Source organism: Anomalospiza imberbis, chromosome 1, assembly GCF_031753505.1.
Source record: "Anomalospiza imberbis isolate Cuckoo-Finch-1a 21T00152 chromosome 1, ASM3175350v1, whole genome shotgun sequence".
Classification (NCBI taxonomy): Eukaryota; Metazoa; Chordata; class Aves; order Passeriformes; family Viduidae; genus Anomalospiza; species Anomalospiza imberbis.
The window spans coordinates 4,214,915-4,236,496 of NC_089681.1; the positions used below are offsets into that span (position 1 = coordinate 4,214,915).

General features: G+C 42.3%; 1 protein-coding gene across 5 annotated transcripts in view; it reads left to right on the forward strand.

Moving 5' to 3' along the window:
* The window catches only part of SLC45A4 (solute carrier family 45 member 4), an 84,773-nt gene extending 64,439 nt beyond the window's left edge, over window positions 1–20,334 (forward strand). For all 5 annotated transcript variants that reach the window (XM_068179877.1, XM_068179873.1, XM_068179866.1 and 2 more), the window contains 6 exons: window positions 8,071–8,259; window positions 10,633–10,812; window positions 10,924–11,999; window positions 12,099–12,198; window positions 13,185–13,396; window positions 14,249–20,334. In XM_068179877.1, the coding sequence (XP_068035978.1) occupies window positions 8,071–8,259; window positions 10,633–10,812; window positions 10,924–11,999; window positions 12,099–12,198; window positions 13,185–13,396; window positions 14,249–14,611 (2,120 nt within the window). In that variant the 3' untranslated portion in view covers window positions 14,612–20,334. The remainder of the gene's footprint in view (window positions 1–8,070; window positions 8,260–10,632; window positions 10,813–10,923; window positions 12,000–12,098; window positions 12,199–13,184; window positions 13,397–14,248) is intronic.
* The last annotated feature ends 1,248 nt before the right edge of the window (window positions 20,335–21,582 follow it).

Sequence of the window (21,582 nt, forward strand, 5' to 3'; positions counted from 1 at the left end):
TCTGTCCTTATGATAGGGAGTGACTAAAGCAGAAATGTGGGTGCATTTTAAAGACCTGAATGTGCTGTAGAAGCTTTGAATATCACGGCAATGCAGGAAGCAGGTTCCTATCCTAGAAGGCAGACAGTGCCCCAGTCCTCTCCCCTGCAAAGTGTCTCTTTAGTCCTCTGGGTTTTTCCTGACTGTTCCAGCATTGAGAATAGTCTGACTTCTGACTTCTGCTGGTAGTTTTGGAAAGAATTTTCTGATTTTTGCCCTTGGATGTCAAGTTTTTGCAGTGCCATGTTTTTTATGTCTCTGCAATATTCCTATTAATTATTTGTTCTCTTGATTATCACTCTTTATCCCTCCGGTCTTGTGTCCCACAAAAAATTCCTTGTTTGGACAGAGGAGGCAGCCCTGTATATCCTCCAGAGCAGTAACACAGCAGCTGAGTGAGCTGAGAGCTCAGCATCCCAGCCCTTGTGCAGCCATCCCTGCTGACTAGACCTTACAGGAGGGGGATGAGGGAGAGGAGAGACTTCTTGCAAGTGGGTGACATTTGTGTTCCCGCAGTGTTCGGCTTGCAGAGCGCACGTACTCCTGCCTGTGAGATGGGGATAATGTGCTGACAGCTCGTGAATGTTGCAGGCTAAGCACAAGAGCTCTGATTCGACAGGCACAAGAGGAATTTCAGGTTGTGAATTTTACCAGCGGGAAGATTGAAGCCACAGTTTTGAGATGCTGTTTATGCAGTAGATTGTTCCTGAGACACTGAGTGAATCAAGGTGCCTGACAGCTTGCTGGGCAACCATTTTAATGTAGGAAGCTAAGCAGCAATGAAAAACCTCACAGTTCTGAGTTCTTCCACCTGCTCTCTTGCAACTGAACTGAGCCCTGTGATCACAAGTATTGGTCAAATTTTCACCAGTGTTGTGCTGTTTGCTGCTTCCAAGCGGGTTTTGAACACGTGCTTGGCTTGAGCAAGTACCTTATACAGGCTGGGCAGGAGTCATTGAATGAAAAGCAAATTTTTCATCTAAAAATCAAGCCCTGTATAAGGTTCATTTCTTCTCACACCAGCAGCTGTAAGATACTGTTGCATTAGGGCTGCAAATTAGAGGCTGTCTCGTCTCATGTGCTGCCAGACTCTGATTTCAAGAAGTACTTAAAATTATTTCCTTCTTAAAAGCTTGTACTCTCGCTGCTCAGATCGTGGTAATGGGCACCAGGAGAAATTACTTTGCTTTTTTTTACCCCTTCCCTGTTGGTCAGAGTTCCTGTTTCAATCCAGAAGTTAGAATGTGGTTTCTCATGGGTGCAACAAACTCTATGTTCAAGTGCTGACCATACCTCAATAGTGCTCAGACCACAGTCAGGCCTATTCCAGTGCATTGGTTCAACATATGTTGGCTCAGGTATGGTTTCTCTGGCAGCTCCAGGTCCCACTCTAAGGCATTAAAAGTTCTAAAATCTGAAGGGAGATAGCAAGAAGCAAAGAATATATGGTCAAAGTTTCATGGTGTCAAAACAGGCATTGCAGCTTGTTTGCAGTTTCTTTGGGAGACACAAATGTGTGGCAAGTCTGTATTTTCATTTTAAATATAAGGGAATGCATATTTGGCTGAATTTATGAAATTGTTCTGAAACCCCTACTCCTCATATAGATCCACCAAAGCTAAACTGCTTCAATTTGCAGTGGTTCCTATAATTTTTATGTATAAGATGAAAAACAAATACCAGAATTCAAAATTTTCTACAGCTTTTTGACAAGGATTCGTTCTGCTTGGTGCATTCCTTAAAAATAGTCTAAACAAAGCAGATTGTATAAGCAATGTAGTTTTAAACACATCAATGTGAAATATTTTTAGCAGCATGCAGTATTTTATACAAGGATGAAATTGTGGAAGAGAAAGCATTTGCAGAGTATGACAGCTTCTTGTGTTCATTCAGAAATTTGTATGGTGTTTATTTAAAGTGTATAAACAAGTCTCTAGGTGATGATTTCTAACAAATGAAAATAGGACTATAGCATCCTATTCCCATATCAGATCTTATTGTTAAGCTTATAAAGAACTATTTTTCCCCCAATAGAACTTATCAAAAAGAGATTTTGAATAGAAACTGCTGCATGTGACTTAATCTTTCTTCCATGTAACTCGTGACCTCACGCAGCCCTTAGACTGATGGTGACACAGTGAGCATTTCCTGTGAACCGTGAGCAGTGCTGGTCCCACTATTGTTGGGCACTTTTTTTGTCTGGGAAAAAACAAACCCTTATTTACTAGAAGCCAGTGTCCTGTTTGTTTGTAGCTGGCTGGGAAATGCCATATTACAAGGGTCTCAGTAGCAGTCGTTGCTCCTAACAGAAGCTGTTGTTGTGTTTTGCTCTTTTTCTCACTGATTTGTATGAGACTTCTGAGTCTGCCTTGTGACCTGCTCCACATTCAGTTCACGCCACAAATACTAACCTTGTTTATCCAATATGTTTTTTCCCTCCTCGGTGTTTCCTCAGATTAGCTGTCAGTAAAAGGCTAAATAATAATCCTCCTGTTATTATTCCTCCCCCGTGAGGCCACCAGGCTGCTTTTCCAAGTTGCTGGATGGTGGTTTGCTCTAAGAGCCGCCACCTGGCAAGGCAAGCATGGAGGTGGAAAATTACAGACAAAATAAAGGAACAGCATTAAATTGGTAATGGGATGCAGCTGCTTTGGCCTTTGAGCTTGCATGTGTCTCAGCAGCCTTTGGTAAAGGTATGTGCTGCGTGGAACCACTCTTGGCCATACAAAATCAGTCCCAGCTGAGATTTGGCCTGTTCTAGGGGGATACAGCAGCTCTCAGCAGTTGGGACATTTCACTTCTGGCTGCAAGAGGTTGTGGACAGGCTGTCAAATGGATGACAGTCTCATGGCTGTGCTGCCTTGAAGTCCAGTCCAAGCCAGCATCCGTGCATCTGTTGTGCACGTCAGAGACTGGATGCTGCAGGGCTGCTGGCCCAGCACGTAAGCATAGCCATGTTTATTTAAAATACACCACCCAGCTGAGTCCTTGCCACTGATGGGGGTGTCAGAAGGAACTTCTAGGTGTCAAAACATTCCCTCTGTCTCTACATTTCTGCTTATTGTTGTTTTTCCTGCCTCAGCTGCCTTCTGAACTGTCTTCCCATTTAAAAATATTGCATAAAATGGTAACATTCAGTAGGTTTAGCAGCATACATGTACAGAGTAAGGAAACATTAGGATATGCAATTACTTTCCTCAGCTTTGTAACACCCTTGCAGACAGAACTTTTATAAAGTTTCATATTTGGAGCTCATTCTTGTGAAACAGAAAACTTCTGGAAGACTTAGGGGGGTTTCTGTTGTTTAAACACAGACACACACAATTTCTTAAAGTATTTCAATTTTCAGTCCTTTTTTTTTTTTTTTGCTTCTCCTGCCAAATCACACATGCCAACCTAAATGCGCATATCATGTATGCAGATATTCAAGATACTAAAACCAGAACAGCCTCTTTTAAGGGAAGAATAGTATTTTGAGGTTGGAGTTCTCCTTGTATGTCTGGAATGTTCTCATTTATATAAAAATGTCTAGCACTAAAGCAAGGTACTGTTGAAATGATGAAGGTTCTGCAGACTCTGCCAGCATGAAGGGTGAATTTTAGGAAGAGCATCTGTGAGGTACCTTTTGAAGTCTCACTTCATGGGATAGTGGAGGTTGTGCTCAGTGCCTCAGAAAGCTCTTTCCTGGAAAACTCCTGGTAGAACATGGCTGTGAGCTTTACAAAAGTCTGATTTCCCAGCAACAATGCTGAGCACAGACATCAGAGATGACACCTAAATCTGTACAGAGAGAGAAGACTTCTGGGCACTAGAGTGCTTCAGAGTTTTAGTTCACTGGGCAGACTGAGTTTATCAATTACACATCTCAACTTTCAGACCTAGAAAGCAAACACAAAAGGAAACTGGATAATTCACTTTCCTGCCCATTCCTACAATGATTGCTCTGTCTGCCTGTGTTGCTCAGGTGAGGAGTTTGTCAGGCTGTGGTGGCAATTCTCCCAACAGCAGATTAATTTTTTCCTCTACTGCTTTTAGTTTTCATGTGCACCCACTTCCCACCAGGAGTCTTCTCTAACCCCACTCAGTTGTTTTCCACTTGGGTAACCAACTATATTCTGATGTGACAAACTCAGAGTTTACATACTTACAGTAAAGCCATACACATCACTTAATAAATGGTAACAGTTTGGAATTCTGCATAACTATGTAAAACACACGTGATGACTTTATAAACTACTGGCTTACTCTTGGAATGCAATTTATTAGGGCCCTGCCATTTAGCTTATGGAAGCAGTCCCATGGCATGGCTTCTCCAGCAAGAGAGAAAGCAGGTTGTGCTCATGTCAGTGATTCCTGCCATTACCCAATCTATGGGAATGGCTTGTATTTCACTTGGAAGTTATTCCTTTCCTGTTTACTTGGGGGAGCACTCAAAGCTTTTGAGAAATTCTTCCATTTTTCTTGGCATGGGGCTATTAATTCTTGTACAGATTTTTATCATGGCCTCTTTTTCTAAAGATAGATATTTTGGCTGCTAATAAGTAGTTCAATAAAAAAAAATCAAAGTGGTTTTTCGAAAAAAGAATCTTGAAACATAATGTTCTTGGGGTTTCAAGTGTCCTTTTTACCCTTCCATAAAAGCTACATCCATGGCTCTGTTCTGAAATCATTGAGATTCATGTCTTCTGCAAAGTAAGCCATTTTCACTGTAAATATTTAGATTTAGGCTTTTATTTATAGTACTTAGATGTTAGGAAGATCGTCCTTTGCTATAAGTAAAAATAAATTCTTTCCAAGAAAGCATTTCAGTCTCTCTCCTCTGATTCACACATGGAAAGATAAAACTCATTAATTTTAGTCATGCATCAAAGGTTGGGTAAAAAACCTTTTTTCCTTCCTTTTATTGACCTGTAAAATCAAACCAGACCTTAATCTGATTTTGAGTTATTACATGCAAAGTTGATCTTGAAAGTACTTGAAGTCAGGTACTGAATGTTTTTAAAATAATTTTAGGACATTTTTATGACAGTTAGCTGTGGCTAATAAAGCATTAAAAACAGCTATCCATTCAGTTTAGAAATGTGCAGGTTTTACAGTTGAAGGAGAAATATTTGTAAACAGTTTTTAGTTCTCTGAGGAAATAATTTCAAATCATCATTTCAGATGGTTTGTGAGTTTCCAGAACTTTTTTTTGTTTGTTTGTTTTTTGGTTTTTTTTGTTTTTTTTTTTTTTTGTTTTTTTTTTGTTAAGACACCACAGAGAAGTGTCATTGCAGACTGGAGACAAAGTGGTGGCCTCAAAGACAGAGGGACAGTGAACAGTGCCAACCCTTGGTGTCCCTGATTTGCACTTCTATTGCTTGTCCCCGATCTACCAGTGTTTCCTTGTTGTTTCTGCTCACAGTCTCCATGAAAACAAATTGTTTGTCTCAATGGATGTTGGATTATTAAAAGATAATCTCTTTGTGTCCCTTTTACTTAAATATGTCTATTTGATTTTTTTATCCACATAAGATGTGATGAGGCTTGTTAGGCTGATGGCAGAGCTCTTGCCAGCCTTCACCTCTGTGTTTATTTAACATCTCTCTATGATTTACTGCAAAACCATCCCAGCGTCTCACAAGTGTTTACTGATGGATGAGCTTGATTGAGATGTCCCAGCTCATAACTCACAAGTCACAACATAATTCAGAAAAGAAACATCTGCTTTCAGCACACAGCCCTCGTGCAGTGAAACACCATCAAGTTATTCCAGATGTTGGTGATCACTGCACTAAAGATCCAAGACATTGGTTAAGCTGCAGCCTCTCACTGTGTTTGAAGCAGACTCTGCAGGGACTTGGCCTCACACAGTAGCAACGTTTGGTGCTCAACCACTGCTCCCAGGATAGCTCTGTGCAGGCTAAATGGGATGAGTATTTACACGTTGCCATTTCTTCTGTGTCCTGCAGAAAAATCATTCACCCTAAATGAATCATGCCCAGCCTTTAGTTTTACTTGCCTTGAACTAAATGTTTCCTCTTCCCCATCATTAAGCCAGCTCAGGCACCGATAAGTGTCAATATCTTGGAGCAGGTGAGATATCAGTTAAACAAGAGGTACCTGAACCTGCTTGTGTGCTTGGAAAGCTGTTGAACGTGGTAAAGTTAAAGGGATTGTTAAAATACAGGGGGATGGAAGTTTTCCTTGCACTTCTGCTTGAATTGCTGACTTCCTGACTTGCATCTTTGATGAGGATAGTGTTCGTGAAGAGAAGCTGGATGATGCAAATAAATGCTGCAGTCTGGAGGCAGTGTGGCTTCTTGAACATGAGCTTTAGGTCTGATATGCAAACACACACAGTGTTATGTCTCAGCTAATACTTCCATATCAGCCAAGACATCACCAAACAGCAGGAAAAGCTAAACAGGAGATAGTGATTTGAATCATGATGTGAACATGATGCCACCTGTACAAACAGCCCTTTCCTAAGGATCTAAATCCTGTGCAAAAGGAATCAGCAGTTCCATGGTAAGTACTGATGTGGAGTATTGGCCTCAGTGCAGGCCTGCAGCTGCCTGTAACAAGGAAAGGTGGCTGAACCATGATTCCATTGCCTGTGTCAGAAGGTTCATGGCAAACACAGGTTGGGAAGTTTCAGCAGGGGCAGGTCCCTTCCAATAACTGGACTCATCAGGGCAGCTGTCACTGTTAGCTTGTTCATTAGCCAAAGTTGAGTCAAATCACACAGACCTTGGCCTCAGACCTGGATTTTGAATCCTGATGATGAAATTTATTATTTATGCCAAAAAATAGCTTGTTTTCCATAATATAATCTCCGTATCACCACAGAGTGTGCAACACTCTTGGGAAAATCTGATCTGTCTCATGGAAGAAGTCAGTGTTGCTAGTCAAGATTTGGTGCTACTTTAAACATCAGCAGATTAGACTTCCAAATTTGCATCAGAGGCTATTTTGGGCAGGGATTGGTATAATCCTGCTTGGTAATGGATGCCTCAGTGTGCAGAACAGGGAGCACAAGGTACAGGTTGATCTCGCTAGCAAAGGTCAAATGCTGCTCGCACTCACCAAATACGGATTTGAATAATAAATGGTTTTCCTTCCTGGGATAAAGACACTGAGTTTTTCTGTCTTGGCATCAGTTGGACTGCAAGAAATAGATTGTTTTGTTTTTAACGTTATTCTAAGAACCGTGTCGGAGTGTCACCTGCCCTGTGCTGATAAACCAGTGGGAGGCAAGTCCCAGAGGAGTCAGTGTGGCTGCTGCTGTGGCCAGTCTGCCCTCTGCAGGCCACTGCTCCGTGCTGGGGATGTGAGCAGGACTTGGGAGCTCTTTCTTCTCCAGAAATTATTATTTCTAGCAAGTTGTTGTTTTCTAGTAAGTTCTGTGTAGTAGATTTTAACTTTTTTCCATCTGATCCTATAAATAGTCATCTCTGTTCTTTAAGAAAGCAAAGTGGGGATGAGCAAACCTTAGATTTATCTAAGCTGATGAATAATTGCTAATTGTTGTTTTTATTGTCTGTTGTTCATTTTTGTAAGTAAACATTTTTGTGCTTATAAATAGGACATTTCATAAGGCATTCAAATTCTTTCCTTCACTCTCAGTCCATTAAATCTTTAATAACCCTTTTGTAGGGGTGGTCTTAGATGAAAGCAGCACCGCTATAATGTTCAATTTTGAATCTTTGTTTAGCAGGGGATCTGTGTCTTACAGCCAGGCAGCTTCCAAGCATCCTAAAATCTTTGGTTTTATGTTCCACAAATCAATAGAGGACTCAGTAGCAAAAATACTCCAATTGTTACCTTCTTATTGCCCAGGTTTTGAAAGGTAAACAATCTGTGCTTTCCTTAGCTGGCTTTTAACCATTGCTAAAGAATCTTAAATGAGTTTTGAAGTTGGGAAGAATTCACTTGTAGATAAATTACCCTCAATTTACCATTTTCAATGCTGCAACAAAACTTCATGTATAGAGTGAGATGTTTGGTGTCTACCACATAAACTTTCTGTCATTTTTGTCTTCGTTTTAGGTCTTCCTGAACAATACTACAGCCTCACTTGGTTCCTCAGCCCTATCCTGGGCTTGATCTTCACTCCACTCATAGGTTCGGCCAGTGACCGCTGCACGCTGAGCTGGGGCCGCCGGCGGCCTTTTATCCTTGCTCTCTGCATTGGTGTCCTCTTTGGAGTTGCACTTTTCCTTAATGGCTCTGTGATAGGTAAATAACAAGGAAATCCCCTACATGCATCCCCTGCTAATGTACCTGCTTTGAGATTTTAATGCAGGCAGTAAAGATAATGTTCTGCACTTGGTTTACCTCATATTTAATGTTAAAATCATTAGAAATCTCCACAACCCTGCACTTGAGCTCTGTCCATCTTGCCTTTTATTATTTGAACTCAGAGTTACGGCACTGTGCTGAGCATTGTGCAATGGTGGCTGTAACTGGTATTAATAACAATGGTATTAATACAATGGTTGCCAGCATAATGTTTGCACTCGCTGAGACAAATTTGGTCAATCCTTGACATGGGAAAATTGTAGCAACCTGTTCACAGGGAAATGTTTCCTGTTGTGATCCATTTTCCCTTTAATGCATATCTGGCAACACATCCTGTTTCCAGCATTATTTCAAAAATTATCTTTTCACTTTTTCTTGTGCTTTTCTTAGACCTGGTATTGAAAAAACCCAGAACACAGTTAATATTTGTTTATCAAAAACTATGTGGGAAAATAATTTTTCCTGAGCCCCCATCAAAGCTGGTAAAAATAGTTTCCCTTGAACATAGTTTACTACAAATTTAATCTACAATCTCTTTGTAAATTTATTGTAGGAGAGGTGACAGCAAGTACGTTTAGGAAAATGTTTACAAAATGATTGGACTGATGCAAACAAAAGGAACTTAGCACCTAATAACATCCTCTTGGCTCTCTTTTTTGGGGTTAGATGCAGTTCTGTTGTGAAACAGGTCTGCTAATTGAGGGAAATGAGTGGAATGTTAGCTTGGCTCAGTCTGTTAAAGCTATACTGGAATGCCATATGATTGGCTTCAATTCTGTGCAAACTGCAGTGGACAAACTGTTCAAATAGATGACATTTAGTTTATGCTTTTTAAATTTATCCAAAACAATAACTATTATTTATTTGAATTGTTATCATATGGCATTGTGCTAGGGTGACTGTATGGTTTGATACCAATTGTATTTAGTTGTCATCAATTGTATTTAGTTGTTGTGTCTCCAAGACTTATTCCTCTTCCTCCAAATGTTTGCCAGATGTTAGACTGCAACCCTCTTACAAAGATTTTCAGTGATAAGAAGCTCTCAGTTCCATACAGTAGTTTAGATCAGAAGCCATTGATACTGGCAAGCAAATCTCAGGCTCAGTTTATAGGCTGATTTTGAAGCCTTCTAATAAATCAGCACAAAATATTGTTGATTTTTCTTCTTCAGTTCCCTGTCCTCAGTCTCCAGTTACTTGCAATCCTAACTGCAAACTGGGACAACAGGAGATGCTGAAAAAACTGTATCAGACCCTCTTTCATAACGTGGCCTCTGGCAGTAGGAGTCATAGAGAGGGGAACCAGTCGTGATACAGCCATGTCCCAGAAGAACACCTTACCCAGCTCCTGTTCTCTCCTGCCCTGTTCAGGTTTCCAGCAGTTGTAAAGCAGTGTTGGTGTTTTCTGCTGTAGGGTTCAGCTGAATGTAGAACACTTATAAACTTCTTTAGCCTTCAAAAGGCTTGGTATAAATGAGGATTCAATATGCAGGAATCAGCACTTGAGATTTAGATGATTTTTGGTGGCTTAGCCAGTTCATCTCCTTCCACAGACATTTTAATCAGTTACACTAATGGTTTTATCAGCCTCGCATGTGTAACTTCTAAATCTCTGTGATTCAAGTAATTCATGCTTTTGTCACTGGTTCATCTCATGACAAATTATCCAGCTCTGCACTAATGCTGCATTTCTACTCTGTAGATAAAAAGCATTTCATCTCATGCTGTCAACAGAAGCTGACTGATGCTTTTTGCAATGCAAAATACATTCATGTTGCTTCATCCTTAAAAGTTTTGCTTATAAAAAGCGATCTAGAAAATAAGAATGTTTAAGAAAAGGAAAGAGAGCTATGAAGGAGTTAAATTTAATTTTATCTTGGTGTCCTGCAACTACTGCACATTAAGTATTGTGTGAGGAATGCTGCCAGCAGTGCAGTTACCTGTGGATGTATCTGACAGATGAAATACGTCATTTTGGATGCTCCCCTCTCCAACCATGGCTGTCTTTTATAAAAACAGCCTTCAGCATCTGATGGAAAATACATGTGAGGAATACAAATAATATCCAGGGTTTAAGAGATGCTTTTTAAAATAACATTTTGATAAATGTCAGTCTTAAGAACATAAAAACCATCCATGTCCCAGGCCTTACAGAATGCTGTGCAAAAGAGCTGAAATTGCCATTTTGCTCCATAAAGAAGTGTTTGCAGTGAACTTGTTGGCCACCTCTCTCCTAAGGTGTTAAGCTTGTTCTTAGGAGTTTGCCTTTTTTAAATGAGATGCTCAGGTACCTCTCCCATTTCTCCCCAGGTCTGGCTATTGGTGATGTCCCGGACAAGCAGCCCATTGGAATAGTTCTCACGGTGCTTGGAGTTGTGGTGTTGGACTTCTGTGCCGATGCAACCGAAGGGCCAATTCGGGCCTATTTGTTGGATGTGGTGGACAGTGAAGAACAAGATATGGCCCTGAACATCCATGCATTTTCAGCTGGTAGGGAGTTAGCTGAGATGTTTTTGGCAGCTGTTCAGTCTTCCTGAAGACCAGGTTGTGGCTGAATTGATTTTTCCTGAACTCACTTCTCTTTTTTTTTCTTTTCCACAGGTCTTGGAGGAGCAATTGGTTATATGTTAGGAGGGCTGGATTGGACACAGACCTTCTTGGGTAGCATTTTTAAATCTCAAGAGCAAGTCCTTTTTTTCTTTGCAGCCATTATTTTCTCTGTCTCCGTTGCTCTCCACCTTTTTAGCATTGAAGAAGAGCAATATAACCCTCAGCAGGACAGGATCGATGATGAAGGAGACACACTTTCCAGTGCCAAATTCAGTGGCAGTCTCCCCCCTCTGAATCGGCTGAATGTAATAAGTGAGGAAGAGCCGTATGGAGCTTCCATGTTCCATGATGAGGTTCAGTCGGAGCATGACCTCAATATGGAGTTCCTTGAGGTGAACATTGTGAGAAGCAAGAGTGACTCAGTTCTGCACATGCCTGATGCCACACTGGAAATTGAATCAGAGCTGCTTTTCCTGCATGATATTGAACCCTCCATTTTTCAGGATGCTTCATATCCAAACACTCCCCACAACACGAGCCAGGAGATCATGAAGTCCAAGCTCAACCACCTGTCTGCTTTCCTCAGGGAGAATGAGAAGGAGGAGGAAATGTTGCTTGATAATCGTTTAAATGAAGATAAAGTCCCAAACATCAGCGGCTCCCTACCAAAAGAGTTCCTCAACGGCCACGCCAGAATAGGCATGAAGCAATCCAGCACTTCCAACTCCATGCGGCGGCGCAGGCACATGTTCTACCGGCAGCCATCCTACACCTTCTCGTACTATGGCAAGATCGGCTCCCACCGGTACCGCTTCCGCCGGGCCAACGCCATCGTCCTGATCAAGTCCTCGCGCAGCATGAACGATATCTACGACATGCAGAAACGGCAGCGGCAGCGCTGCCGGCATCGCAACCAGAGCGGCACCACCAACTCCAGTGGGGACACGGAAAGTGAAGAGGGCGAGACCGAAACCACCGTCAGACTCTTGTGGCTGTCGATGCTAAAGATGCCCAAGGAGCTGCTGAGGCTGTGCGTCTGCCACCTCCTGACTTGGTTTTCCATCATTGCTGAAGCCGTGTTCTATACGGATTTTATGGGACAGGTCATCTTCCAGGGCGATCCAAAGGTAGGAGAGCAGTTCCCATGGGCAGACCTGCTCAGAGTCCCTCGTTTCTGAGATGTGCCCGGTACAACAAAGTGGTGTTGCTGTTTGTGTCTCTTGCAGGCCCCTTCGAATTCAACAGAGCTGCATGCCTACAATGCTGGGGTTCAGATGGGGTGCTGGGGGCTGGTGATTTATGCTGCTACTGCTGCTGTTTGTTCAGGTAAGAGACTCTGCAGTCACACACAGTGGAATGCACCTCATGCATGTATTTCTAAGGTAAAAGTGAATCATGGAATATTCGGAGTTGAAAGGGACCCATAAAGATCATCCAACTCCTTGCCCTCCTGAAATAGTGTTGCTTCAGTTGGCATCCACCTCCTTGTTTGAGGTGAAGGATATTTTGGAAAAGCATTTCTTGTGGTCATAAGGGGAAGGGCTTCTTTAAGAATCAATATTAAAAAGGTCCTCCAAATGTAGAGGTGGAAATATGAACAGATGGTTAAGTGGCATAAAGCACAAAATGAAATCAAAGGACATTGAGTGGCATTTAACAAGCCTTCAGGAAATTAAAATCATGCTTGGTAGGAGATTTAAGCATATGCAAGAGGGTTCTTGCAAAGACTGTTTTTAAATCAAAATTATAAGTATGTATTTCTGAAAGTCATTCTGCAGATAATTTGCGCTTGCAATAGACTCTGAAAGTGAGAGGTTTTGCCAAAGGTAAATTCTGCCTTTTGCAGCACATAGCCGGCATGTCTGCTCAGCTCAGTACTGTGGGGATGGGCTCTTTCTGAAGCAGGAACACATCCTGTTCCCAGTGAGAGCTGGGCTGTGCTGGTCAGACAGCCTAAATATGAGCATCCACCTCCTAAACAGGGTAAAGGGCGGCCATGGCCACATCAGTCCCCTAAAATTTTAGTGAGTAAACTGATATTTAAGGGGAAATGGCTTCAAACTGAAAAAAGCAGGTTCAGATTGGTTACTGGGAAAAAATTCTTCCCTGTGAGGGTGGTGAGGCTCTGGCACAGGTTGCCAAGAGAAGCTGTGGTTGCCCCATCCCTGAAAGTGTTCAGGGCCAGGTTGGATGGGGCTTGGGGCAATCTGGGATAGTAGAAAGTGTTGCAGGGGTGGTTGCAACTGGATGGTCTTTAAGGCCCCTTCCAACTCAAACCATTCTGATTCCTGTTTTATTCTTTATCTCTGCAGCCTTGTTGCAGAAATACTTGGACAACTACGACCTTAGCATAAAAGTAATCTACATCCTGGGCACGCTGGGTTTTTCCCTTGGCACTGCAGTGATGGCCATGTTCCCCAACGTGTACGTCACCATGATAATGATCAGCACGATGGGAATAGTCTCCATGAGCATCTCCTACTGCCCCTACGCACTTTTGGGACAATACCATGAGATAAAACAGGTGTGTGAAATATTTGGAGTATATATGTGAATCAAGGCAGAACGGATAAGATCACGGTGGCAAAATAGATTTGTTAAATCCCATATTGAAGATACCTGCTTGGTTGGGGTGTGTGCCAAAGTTTGAATGGATAGTAAATAGCAGGAGCTGGTGCTGAAATCAGATAGTCTTGGCATTGAGTTGGCTCAGAGGGGGTCGTGATTGCTTTTTCCTATGCTTTTCCTATAAAACAATCTGGGTGCGTATGGCAGGTGAAGAGAAATTAAATTATTATTGGAGTGAATATTTACTGTATATCTAGTTCTTACTCCTGTCTTGATGTGGTATGGTAGTGTTAACTCAGGTTTTTCACAGTCTTAGATTTTGAAGTGAGTCTGGAAATGCACCTGTAATTTTGGAGATGCATAAATCAAAACAATTCTGCTGCAAACAAGGACGATTTTACTTCCCAACAGTGTCATTCCACTGTTCCATTTGGATTACAAATTACAGGAGGAACTTTTGTTACAAGTTCCTGAATTGCAACTGGGACGGAGATTCCTTGTTATGATCATAGAATTAATGTTTCATGTAACACCAAATATTTAATGTAAAGTTATTTTTACAAAACCTAATCTTGGAGGTGATGTGGAATAGAAGTGACCCTGTCAATACCTGCCTTGTGCTGCAGGGTCCTGAGGAGGCTGTTGATGAGCAGATAAGGAGGCTCTTGCTCTGGAGTTGTGTCATGGTGCTATACAAAGATGATGTGAAGTTGACCATGGGTCTGAGAAATTTGAGGAAATCTCTGGTGTTTAAGTATTGCTTTCATCCATAGTTTTATCTCCTACCATGTTTCTTGTCTTTTTGCAGTACATTCACCACAGTCCTGGGAACTCGAAGCGAGGGTTTGGCATCGACTGTGCCATCCTGTCGTGTCAGGTTTACATCTCCCAGATCCTGGTGGCCTCCGCGCTCGGCGGCGTGGTGGACATGGTCGGCACGGTCAGAGTTATCCCCATGGTGGCTTCGGTGGGATCCTTCCTGGGTTTTTTGACAGCAACTTTCTTGGTGATTTACCCTGAAGTCAATGAAGAGCCAAAGGAAGAGCCGAAGGGACTGGGTCCTCCAGAGACAGCCGAGGGCAGCGGCGCAGGCGCAGAGAAGCCGACGGTACTGAAGCTGACGCGCAAAGGAGCTGCGGCGGCGGAGCCGGAGGGCGAGTCAGCCGTGTGAGGCGGCCAGCGCTTGTTCACCCACATTCCAAGGAGTGCAGGTGCAGGATCAAGAACTTTTGTTGTGTTTTTTTTTTTTTTTCCAGGAAAGCAAATTAGGACCTTCAGTACTTCTAGCTAAAATTTGCAGAAGAACAGGCAGTTTCGTGCAAAAATGTAAATGAAATTCTCTAGTCCTTCCTCTAGGTTTGAGCAGGTCGCTCTGATGCTAATTGCTTTCTCTACAACTTAGAAACGTCATTTCTGAACACTTTTTTATTAAGAATACATTTAGATTTCGAATAAGTTTTATTAATCTGCATGACACTCACAGTGTATACAATTAGCAGTTAGAAAAATGAAGTTTTCAGCTGTTTCTAAACTAACAGAAAATGGAAGCTATCTCGACCTATAGTCTCTTGCCATTTTTTTGTCTGAACATTTCCGATTTCACTATGCTTAGAAATCAATCGATTTTTTAAATGAGCATGATATTACTGGTCTGACAGCTACGTTAATTTTAGGCTTCATGTTTTTGTTAGTGCAATTACTGCAGACTCCTTTTATTTGCAATTATTTTCAAGGAAAAAAAAAAGCAATTACTGCAGTTTCTAAGAAACTGCCATGAATTCTTTCAGTCATACTATTCACAACCACTCCCAAATCTGCTGCTTGTCAGGAAAGGGTGACACTGTGTGCTGGATGTCAGCTGTAGATGAAAGGAGCAGCAGCTGGGAGAGGTGGCCAGCACTCACAGGTTTCTTTATCACAAGTGCTGCATTTTTTGAATGTTGTTGGAATACGCTGTGACAATTTTTAGCTGAGAGTTTCACATGCTGGTGAGCTCGGGGGTTTTCTCAGCATTTAAACCTGATCATCTCTGGATGAAGCTGCCGTGGAGAAAGGGCATCTCTGGGGTCAGCTCTGTGGGAGGGGGCGTGTGGATTCTCTTCCGTAGGGAAAGGAAGTAATTGATTAATTGCACTTTTACGATCCTTTAACCTCCTGGCTGGGAATGCAGCAGCCAAGGTAAAGGCATGGGGTCAGTACAACAAGGAGAACCCAAGGCCTACCTCCATCACTTTATGGCATAGTCTGGGTGTATAAAAATCTGTGTCAGAAACAGTTTTTAGGCCTTAAAATTCAAATGTTGCTGTTGCAGTCCCTGTGTTGGAGGAATTGTAGGCCAGAGCTCTTCTGAGCTGCCGTACCAATGTTGTCAGCACATCCTCCATGTCCCCTTCTGTGATTCAGGACCCAGCTGCAGTGCAAAGATACTTTCCTGGAAAGAGGTTGAAAGAGTTACGCTAATTTGATTTAAAATAGGTTTGGATCATTATCCAGCAGCCATTTAAAGCAACTTTCGAAACTTGTTTCACAAACTTCTGATTGTCATTTGTAGGACATGTTTGTGATGCTGACTCATTTTGGCTTGGGCCCCCCAGGCTGCCATCAATCCGTGTGCTGGACAGGCAAACACAGCACCGTGTGAGATTCCTGCTGCCTCAAACTCCTCCTCCTCCAAGACTTGCAAATGCCTGTGTCAATCATGCTGCAAACCAGGCATTCAGATAAAGAAGCTATCTCTCAATATGAAAAGCAGTTCTTAATGAATTACTTGAATTGTCAATGTTTTTGAGAAGTGGATGTTTGGATGTATTTGTAGGTGGCATCCGTGCGTTTCTCTGAAGGCTTCCAGTCAATGCCTATGGCCTCTGCTGTCAAGGGTGACAATGTTTTTAGGCTGGTGACATCACAGAGCACTGAAGTACATGTAATCACACAGGACTTAGGGCTTGTATTTGTTTTTCCAAGTGTCTTGAGGAAGTCTTTTTGTTTTTCTATGCTGAATATTCTTTTATGTAGAACATGTACTGTGAACTGTGTTCAGCCAGGGGAGCAATACTACTGAAGAGCGTGAGACCTTACTGAAGAAAGCAGTTGTGAGAAATTCTGCCGTGAATTTTATCATCTCAGTTACATTTAATATATTCTGGTGATGTTCATGTGTGAGAGACAAATGTGTTTCACCGTAGAACTGGCATTCGTGTAAGTTACATGCTGAGTTATACATTTGAAAGTGGCTTTAATATTTGAAGCTCCGTGAAGATTCTGCTTTTCGTTAAATAACCACTGTCAAGTACTCCTTATTTTAATCTCTACTGTTGGAAAGGTTCTTCAACAGTTTAAAAACCTACACCTTCTGACTGGTGCCAGCTTTACCTTTTTCCCAAGGGTTCCATGGACCAGCATGGATCAAATCTCCATTACTCCACATTGCACTTTCTAAGCCAAGATCTCTTTCACTGCATTGTCACACTGACCAAGTAGCTGCAGAGGGGGTGGAGAGGCTGAAGCTCCCTCTGACTTCAGATCCCACAGAGGGAACATGAAACCATTTTGGGAGTGAGCTCACCCATGTTTATGGAGCCTTCTCAGCCAGAGAAGGGCAAGGATGGAGGAAGGACCTTTCATTTCGAGCCCAGAGGCTTCAAGCAAAGGCGGGGCAGGGTCAGTTTTGTCACAGACAGTGTTTGGCATGGCTTCATTTCTAAGACCTGGATGTTAAAATCTGTGTTTGGAGTTGTTTATGGGGCTCATAATGCAGGAATACACACACTGCCACAGCAGGAAGCTGATTTCACTCCCTGGTAAAGGCCAAGGAAATAATTATTCATTGTAAATGCGCTGAATTTTTTGTAGTGTTGCCAGAAGAATTAACGTGAAGGGCCACAGCCAAAGCATCTCCTCCTGTCCTTGGGCCAGCCTGGGAAACCCCCACATTGGCTTCACCTGCTGAGGTCTCCCAAGGGCTTTTCCTTGGATGTGAAAGTTATCTTTCTAGCCCCAGCAGTGTTCAGTGTGGAGTGGGCAATGATTTATTTCTTCATCTGTCCCTTACCTTATCTTTTCATACAGATTTTTTTTTTTGCCACAATTAAAGTAGTATAATTTTGTGTGTTTGTTGCAGAGCTTATGGAAAGAGAAGTTTTAAGTGTTAATTTTAAGTTTTAATTTTTTTTTTGTTATTCCTGGTGACAACTAATATCTTTTTTTTTTTTTTTTTGTTTGTATTCCTGTCTAGTTGAAGTCATCCCATTGGACCATCAATTTAGTAGGACTAAGGTTTAGTGGTTCAGTTCTGTGTTGTTCAGTACTATAAACAATTTTAACATGTTCTGCTACAGTGATGTGTGACATGAGGCACTGCTGGTGCTCAGACCCTTGAGATGTTTCATGTGAGAGCAGAGAAGCTTTAACTTTCACCCCTCAGAAAGGCACAGTGTGGGTTTGGCCCTGTTGGGTTATTCCACAAGTCCATTGAGATCTGTGCTGCTTTGTGGACAGCAATTTCAGACTCCAGAAGCAATAATTTCTTAGTTTCTCTTGGTTTCTCTTCCTGCTAGTCTGATGACTTTCATAGAGATTTATTGCCTAAATAACCTTTTAATAAGACAAATATGGTGTTTTGCTGGCGCTGGCTGTGAGTAGTTGTGGAAAGATAGAGGTTGTTTATCATCAGGAGGGAGGAGGCCAGTAAATCCAGTGGAGGTTTGTGCTCTTGAAACACCCGGTGTCCTTTCCCCCTTTCATTTGGAGCCTTTTTCTAGGCTCTGAAATATTCCCAGCACGTCAATGCTAATGGTGGCACTCAGACCCCAGGATGGAACAGGCTGCATGAGGTTTTCTTCATAGGCAAGGACTGAGTTTTTCTTATCCCTCTCCCACCTGATCTGAACCCCCCCCAGCACTTGGAATGACAGCAGCAACCATGGTGCTTTTTGCCAGGTACCTCATTAAAACCTTGCTTCCATTGTTAAGAACATGTCCCCTGCCCTTGGTCTGGGGTGAGCTTGGCTTCCTCCAGTATCCACCGTGAAAAACAGGATTTTCCTGGCTGTCAGATCTCACAGCCATGCAGGTTGAGGTCACATCTATGAGTAAAGGTAGAGAAAGTCACACTTTTTTCCTCGGAGAGTTGGGACATATGGGCAGGAGGGAAGCGCAGGAGGCAGGTGCTGAGATTTGGGGGGTTTTAGGGATATGTGTGTGTGTCTGTACCTCTCTGTTTTTGTACATTTCCAGACACACTGCTCGGGCCAAAATACCTTTGGTGGTTGTGTGTTGCTGTCACTGTACTCCACTCTGTTTTCAAATGAATTCTTCCCGTTCTTCCCTCATCCTGGTCCGATGCAAGACAAGCTCACCTATAAATATGTATCCTATTTAAATGAACAAATGAACTCCTGCATGATATTCCAAGCACATGTAGCAGCTTCGGCATCTGAAGTGTCTGTTGTGAAAGAGAAGTTGGTTTTCTTTGCAGCTGTTTTGTCCTCGTTTCCTTGGAATAGGCCAATTAAATGTAATGGACACCAAATATTGCACAGAAATGTTATTGATGACTGTGTGGAATACCAAATTTTATTTTTCTTTGCAGAAACTTTATAGTTCCAGAGAGTCCTTTAGCTGTTTTCCTTCCTTAAATGACAAAGCTGAACATTTGTAAAGCATGTCACAAAATGGTCATTTGGAAAAAGTGGAGCTACCCAAAGTTTTCTCTTTGTCATGTTGCATCCAAAAGAGCTGCAGGAGCTCAAACACCAACTGGGGTTTGAATTTGAGGCTCAGCAGTTCAGAAACTGCCTTAGAAAACAAAAAAAGGCTCAATTCCTTTTCCTGGCATGTCACTCGCACCCAGTGATCTGCTCATTAAGGAGTTTCAGGTTTTCCTGTTGTTTAAATTAAAATCACCTCCTGGAAAACCAATTTGGTTTGGTTCCTCAACCTGAGCAGCTTCACCTGAATTTCCACCTCAGCTTCCCTCGCCCCTGGAAGTACAAGGGGTTTACAGGAGGGGCAAATACCTCCCCACCAAAAGAGAGCATCTGCTGTAATTAAAGGGCTTTTGATACCCTTGCGACCTGCTACATTTTTAAGGAAAATGCAGAGCATGGTTCAATTTGACCTGTTCTGGCATATTTATTCTTAAATTTGGAAGTCTGGGGTGAAGCTCTGGGAGCATTTAGTCAAACTCAGTGTCACCTTATTTACTGTGCACTACTCAGTCCTTAGCGACAGCCAAATTGTAATAAATTACCCCAAAATCCAGACTTTTCTCTCAACAAATTGTCAGTTCCCAGTGTGAATTTGTTTTGCCTGATGTAACATGAACACTAAGCCCTTTAAGTAGCCAAATGACCAGCTTATTTTAAATGCCTCGTATTACTAGAAAGCTGCATATAAGCATCTCATAGCAGGGAAAAAATATTAAAAAACAAAAAAAAAAATAGAAAAAAAAAGAATATTTAGTTCCTTTGTGAACTGGCCATATGACAACTACTTTTTTATCAACTTATTAAGTTGGGGCACTATAATAGCTCTTGCTGAGTTTAGCAATGTTTATAAGCATGTGTTAAACACATAATGTTGTTTTATGAGGAAAAAGGGATAAAGAAAAGTGATGTCACAGATGAATGTTTGAGTGCGTAGACGGCATAATGTATGTATGATTTTTATTTCTACACTGTTGAGCTTATTTTCTGTTTAAAGGTTAAAAAAATTGTTGCATGAGAACTGTTTTATTGTGTTCTGCACTTTCTGTTCTTTTTGTATAATCTTGATTTTTTTTTTCATTTATGCATAGAAAAGAAAAAAAATCAGTTTAGAAGTATTCTGCTCCATGAGACATTGTGTTCCAATCTGTTGTTCCGAAGTTCAATCTTAATAAACGTTTCAGTAAGAGTTGGTGACTCGTGTCCCTGTGGTGTTTGTAGGGAAGGTGAGCAGAGGGACACCTGGTCCTTGAGCTGTGCAAAGCAAATAACACTCACCTGCACCCCAGAGCTTCGTGCATATTTCCAAAAATGCTACTGCCAAACACTGCCTGGCAAGAATGCGGGTGTTGCAATTCAGAGATGGTTCTAAACTCACCTGACACTTGCAGGGTTCAGGTGTAACCCAGGAGAGAGCACAGGTGGAGCAAAGTGGGGATACCTGGGGCAGGCGTGTGTCCCCAGCTCCAGGCTCTGTCCTGACAAAGGGTGGTGGCTGTCACACAGAATCTGTCACCACTCATGCCATTGCTAGGGCTGAAGAGCTGACGGTCCCCCCAATCACCTCCGAGTCTATGATTTAATAGACACACACAAGCAGCTCCTAAAGAAATCAGTTCACATCCAAACCCATCAACCTCTCGGACCACTGCGAACAAGAGGGGAAAGCTGGAGCCAGATCACAAACACCAGCTGATGGGTAAACTTACAGTGAAGAGCTCATTTGTCCCATTTGATTTCTAGTTTCCGTGACAGATTTCATCTGTGATTCTTCCTAAAGGAGATTCCTCAGAACAGCTATCAGCAGCTCTGAGAAGTCAATGCCTGCTTGGGGTTTGGTTCATTTTTCATAGAATCATCACAGAATTGATTACACAGGAAAATACCTCCAAGACTGAGTCCAGCCTATGACCAATCGCCACCTTTGTTAAGCAGACCAGAGGACTGAGTGTCGCATCCAGTCTTTCCTTAAACACCTGAAGGAACGGCGACTCCATCACCTCCCTGGGCAGCTCCTCTCAGTGCTTGGCAGCCCTTTCCATGGAGAGATTCTTCCTAATACTCAATCTAAACTTCCCCTGCTGTTAAAATGAGTCTATTTCAGCTTATCCTGTTCATAGGATGGACTTGATGATCTCCAAGGTCTTTTCCAACCTAGCTGATTCTGTGATTCCATGCTTGTGAGTTAGGAGGAGGCTGACACCCACATGGCTACAACCTCCTCTGAGGGATTTGCAGAGAGGGACAAAGTCTCACCTCAGCCTCCTTTCCTCCACACTGAGACCCCACAAATGCCTCAGCTACTCCTCACCAGGCTTGTGCTCCAGAGATTTCCCAGTGCCATTGTCTGTCCCCACACACGCTTCAGCAGTTCAGTGACCGTCTTGCCGTAAGGGGCCAAAAACTAGAAACACCACTCAAGGTGTGGCCTCCCCAG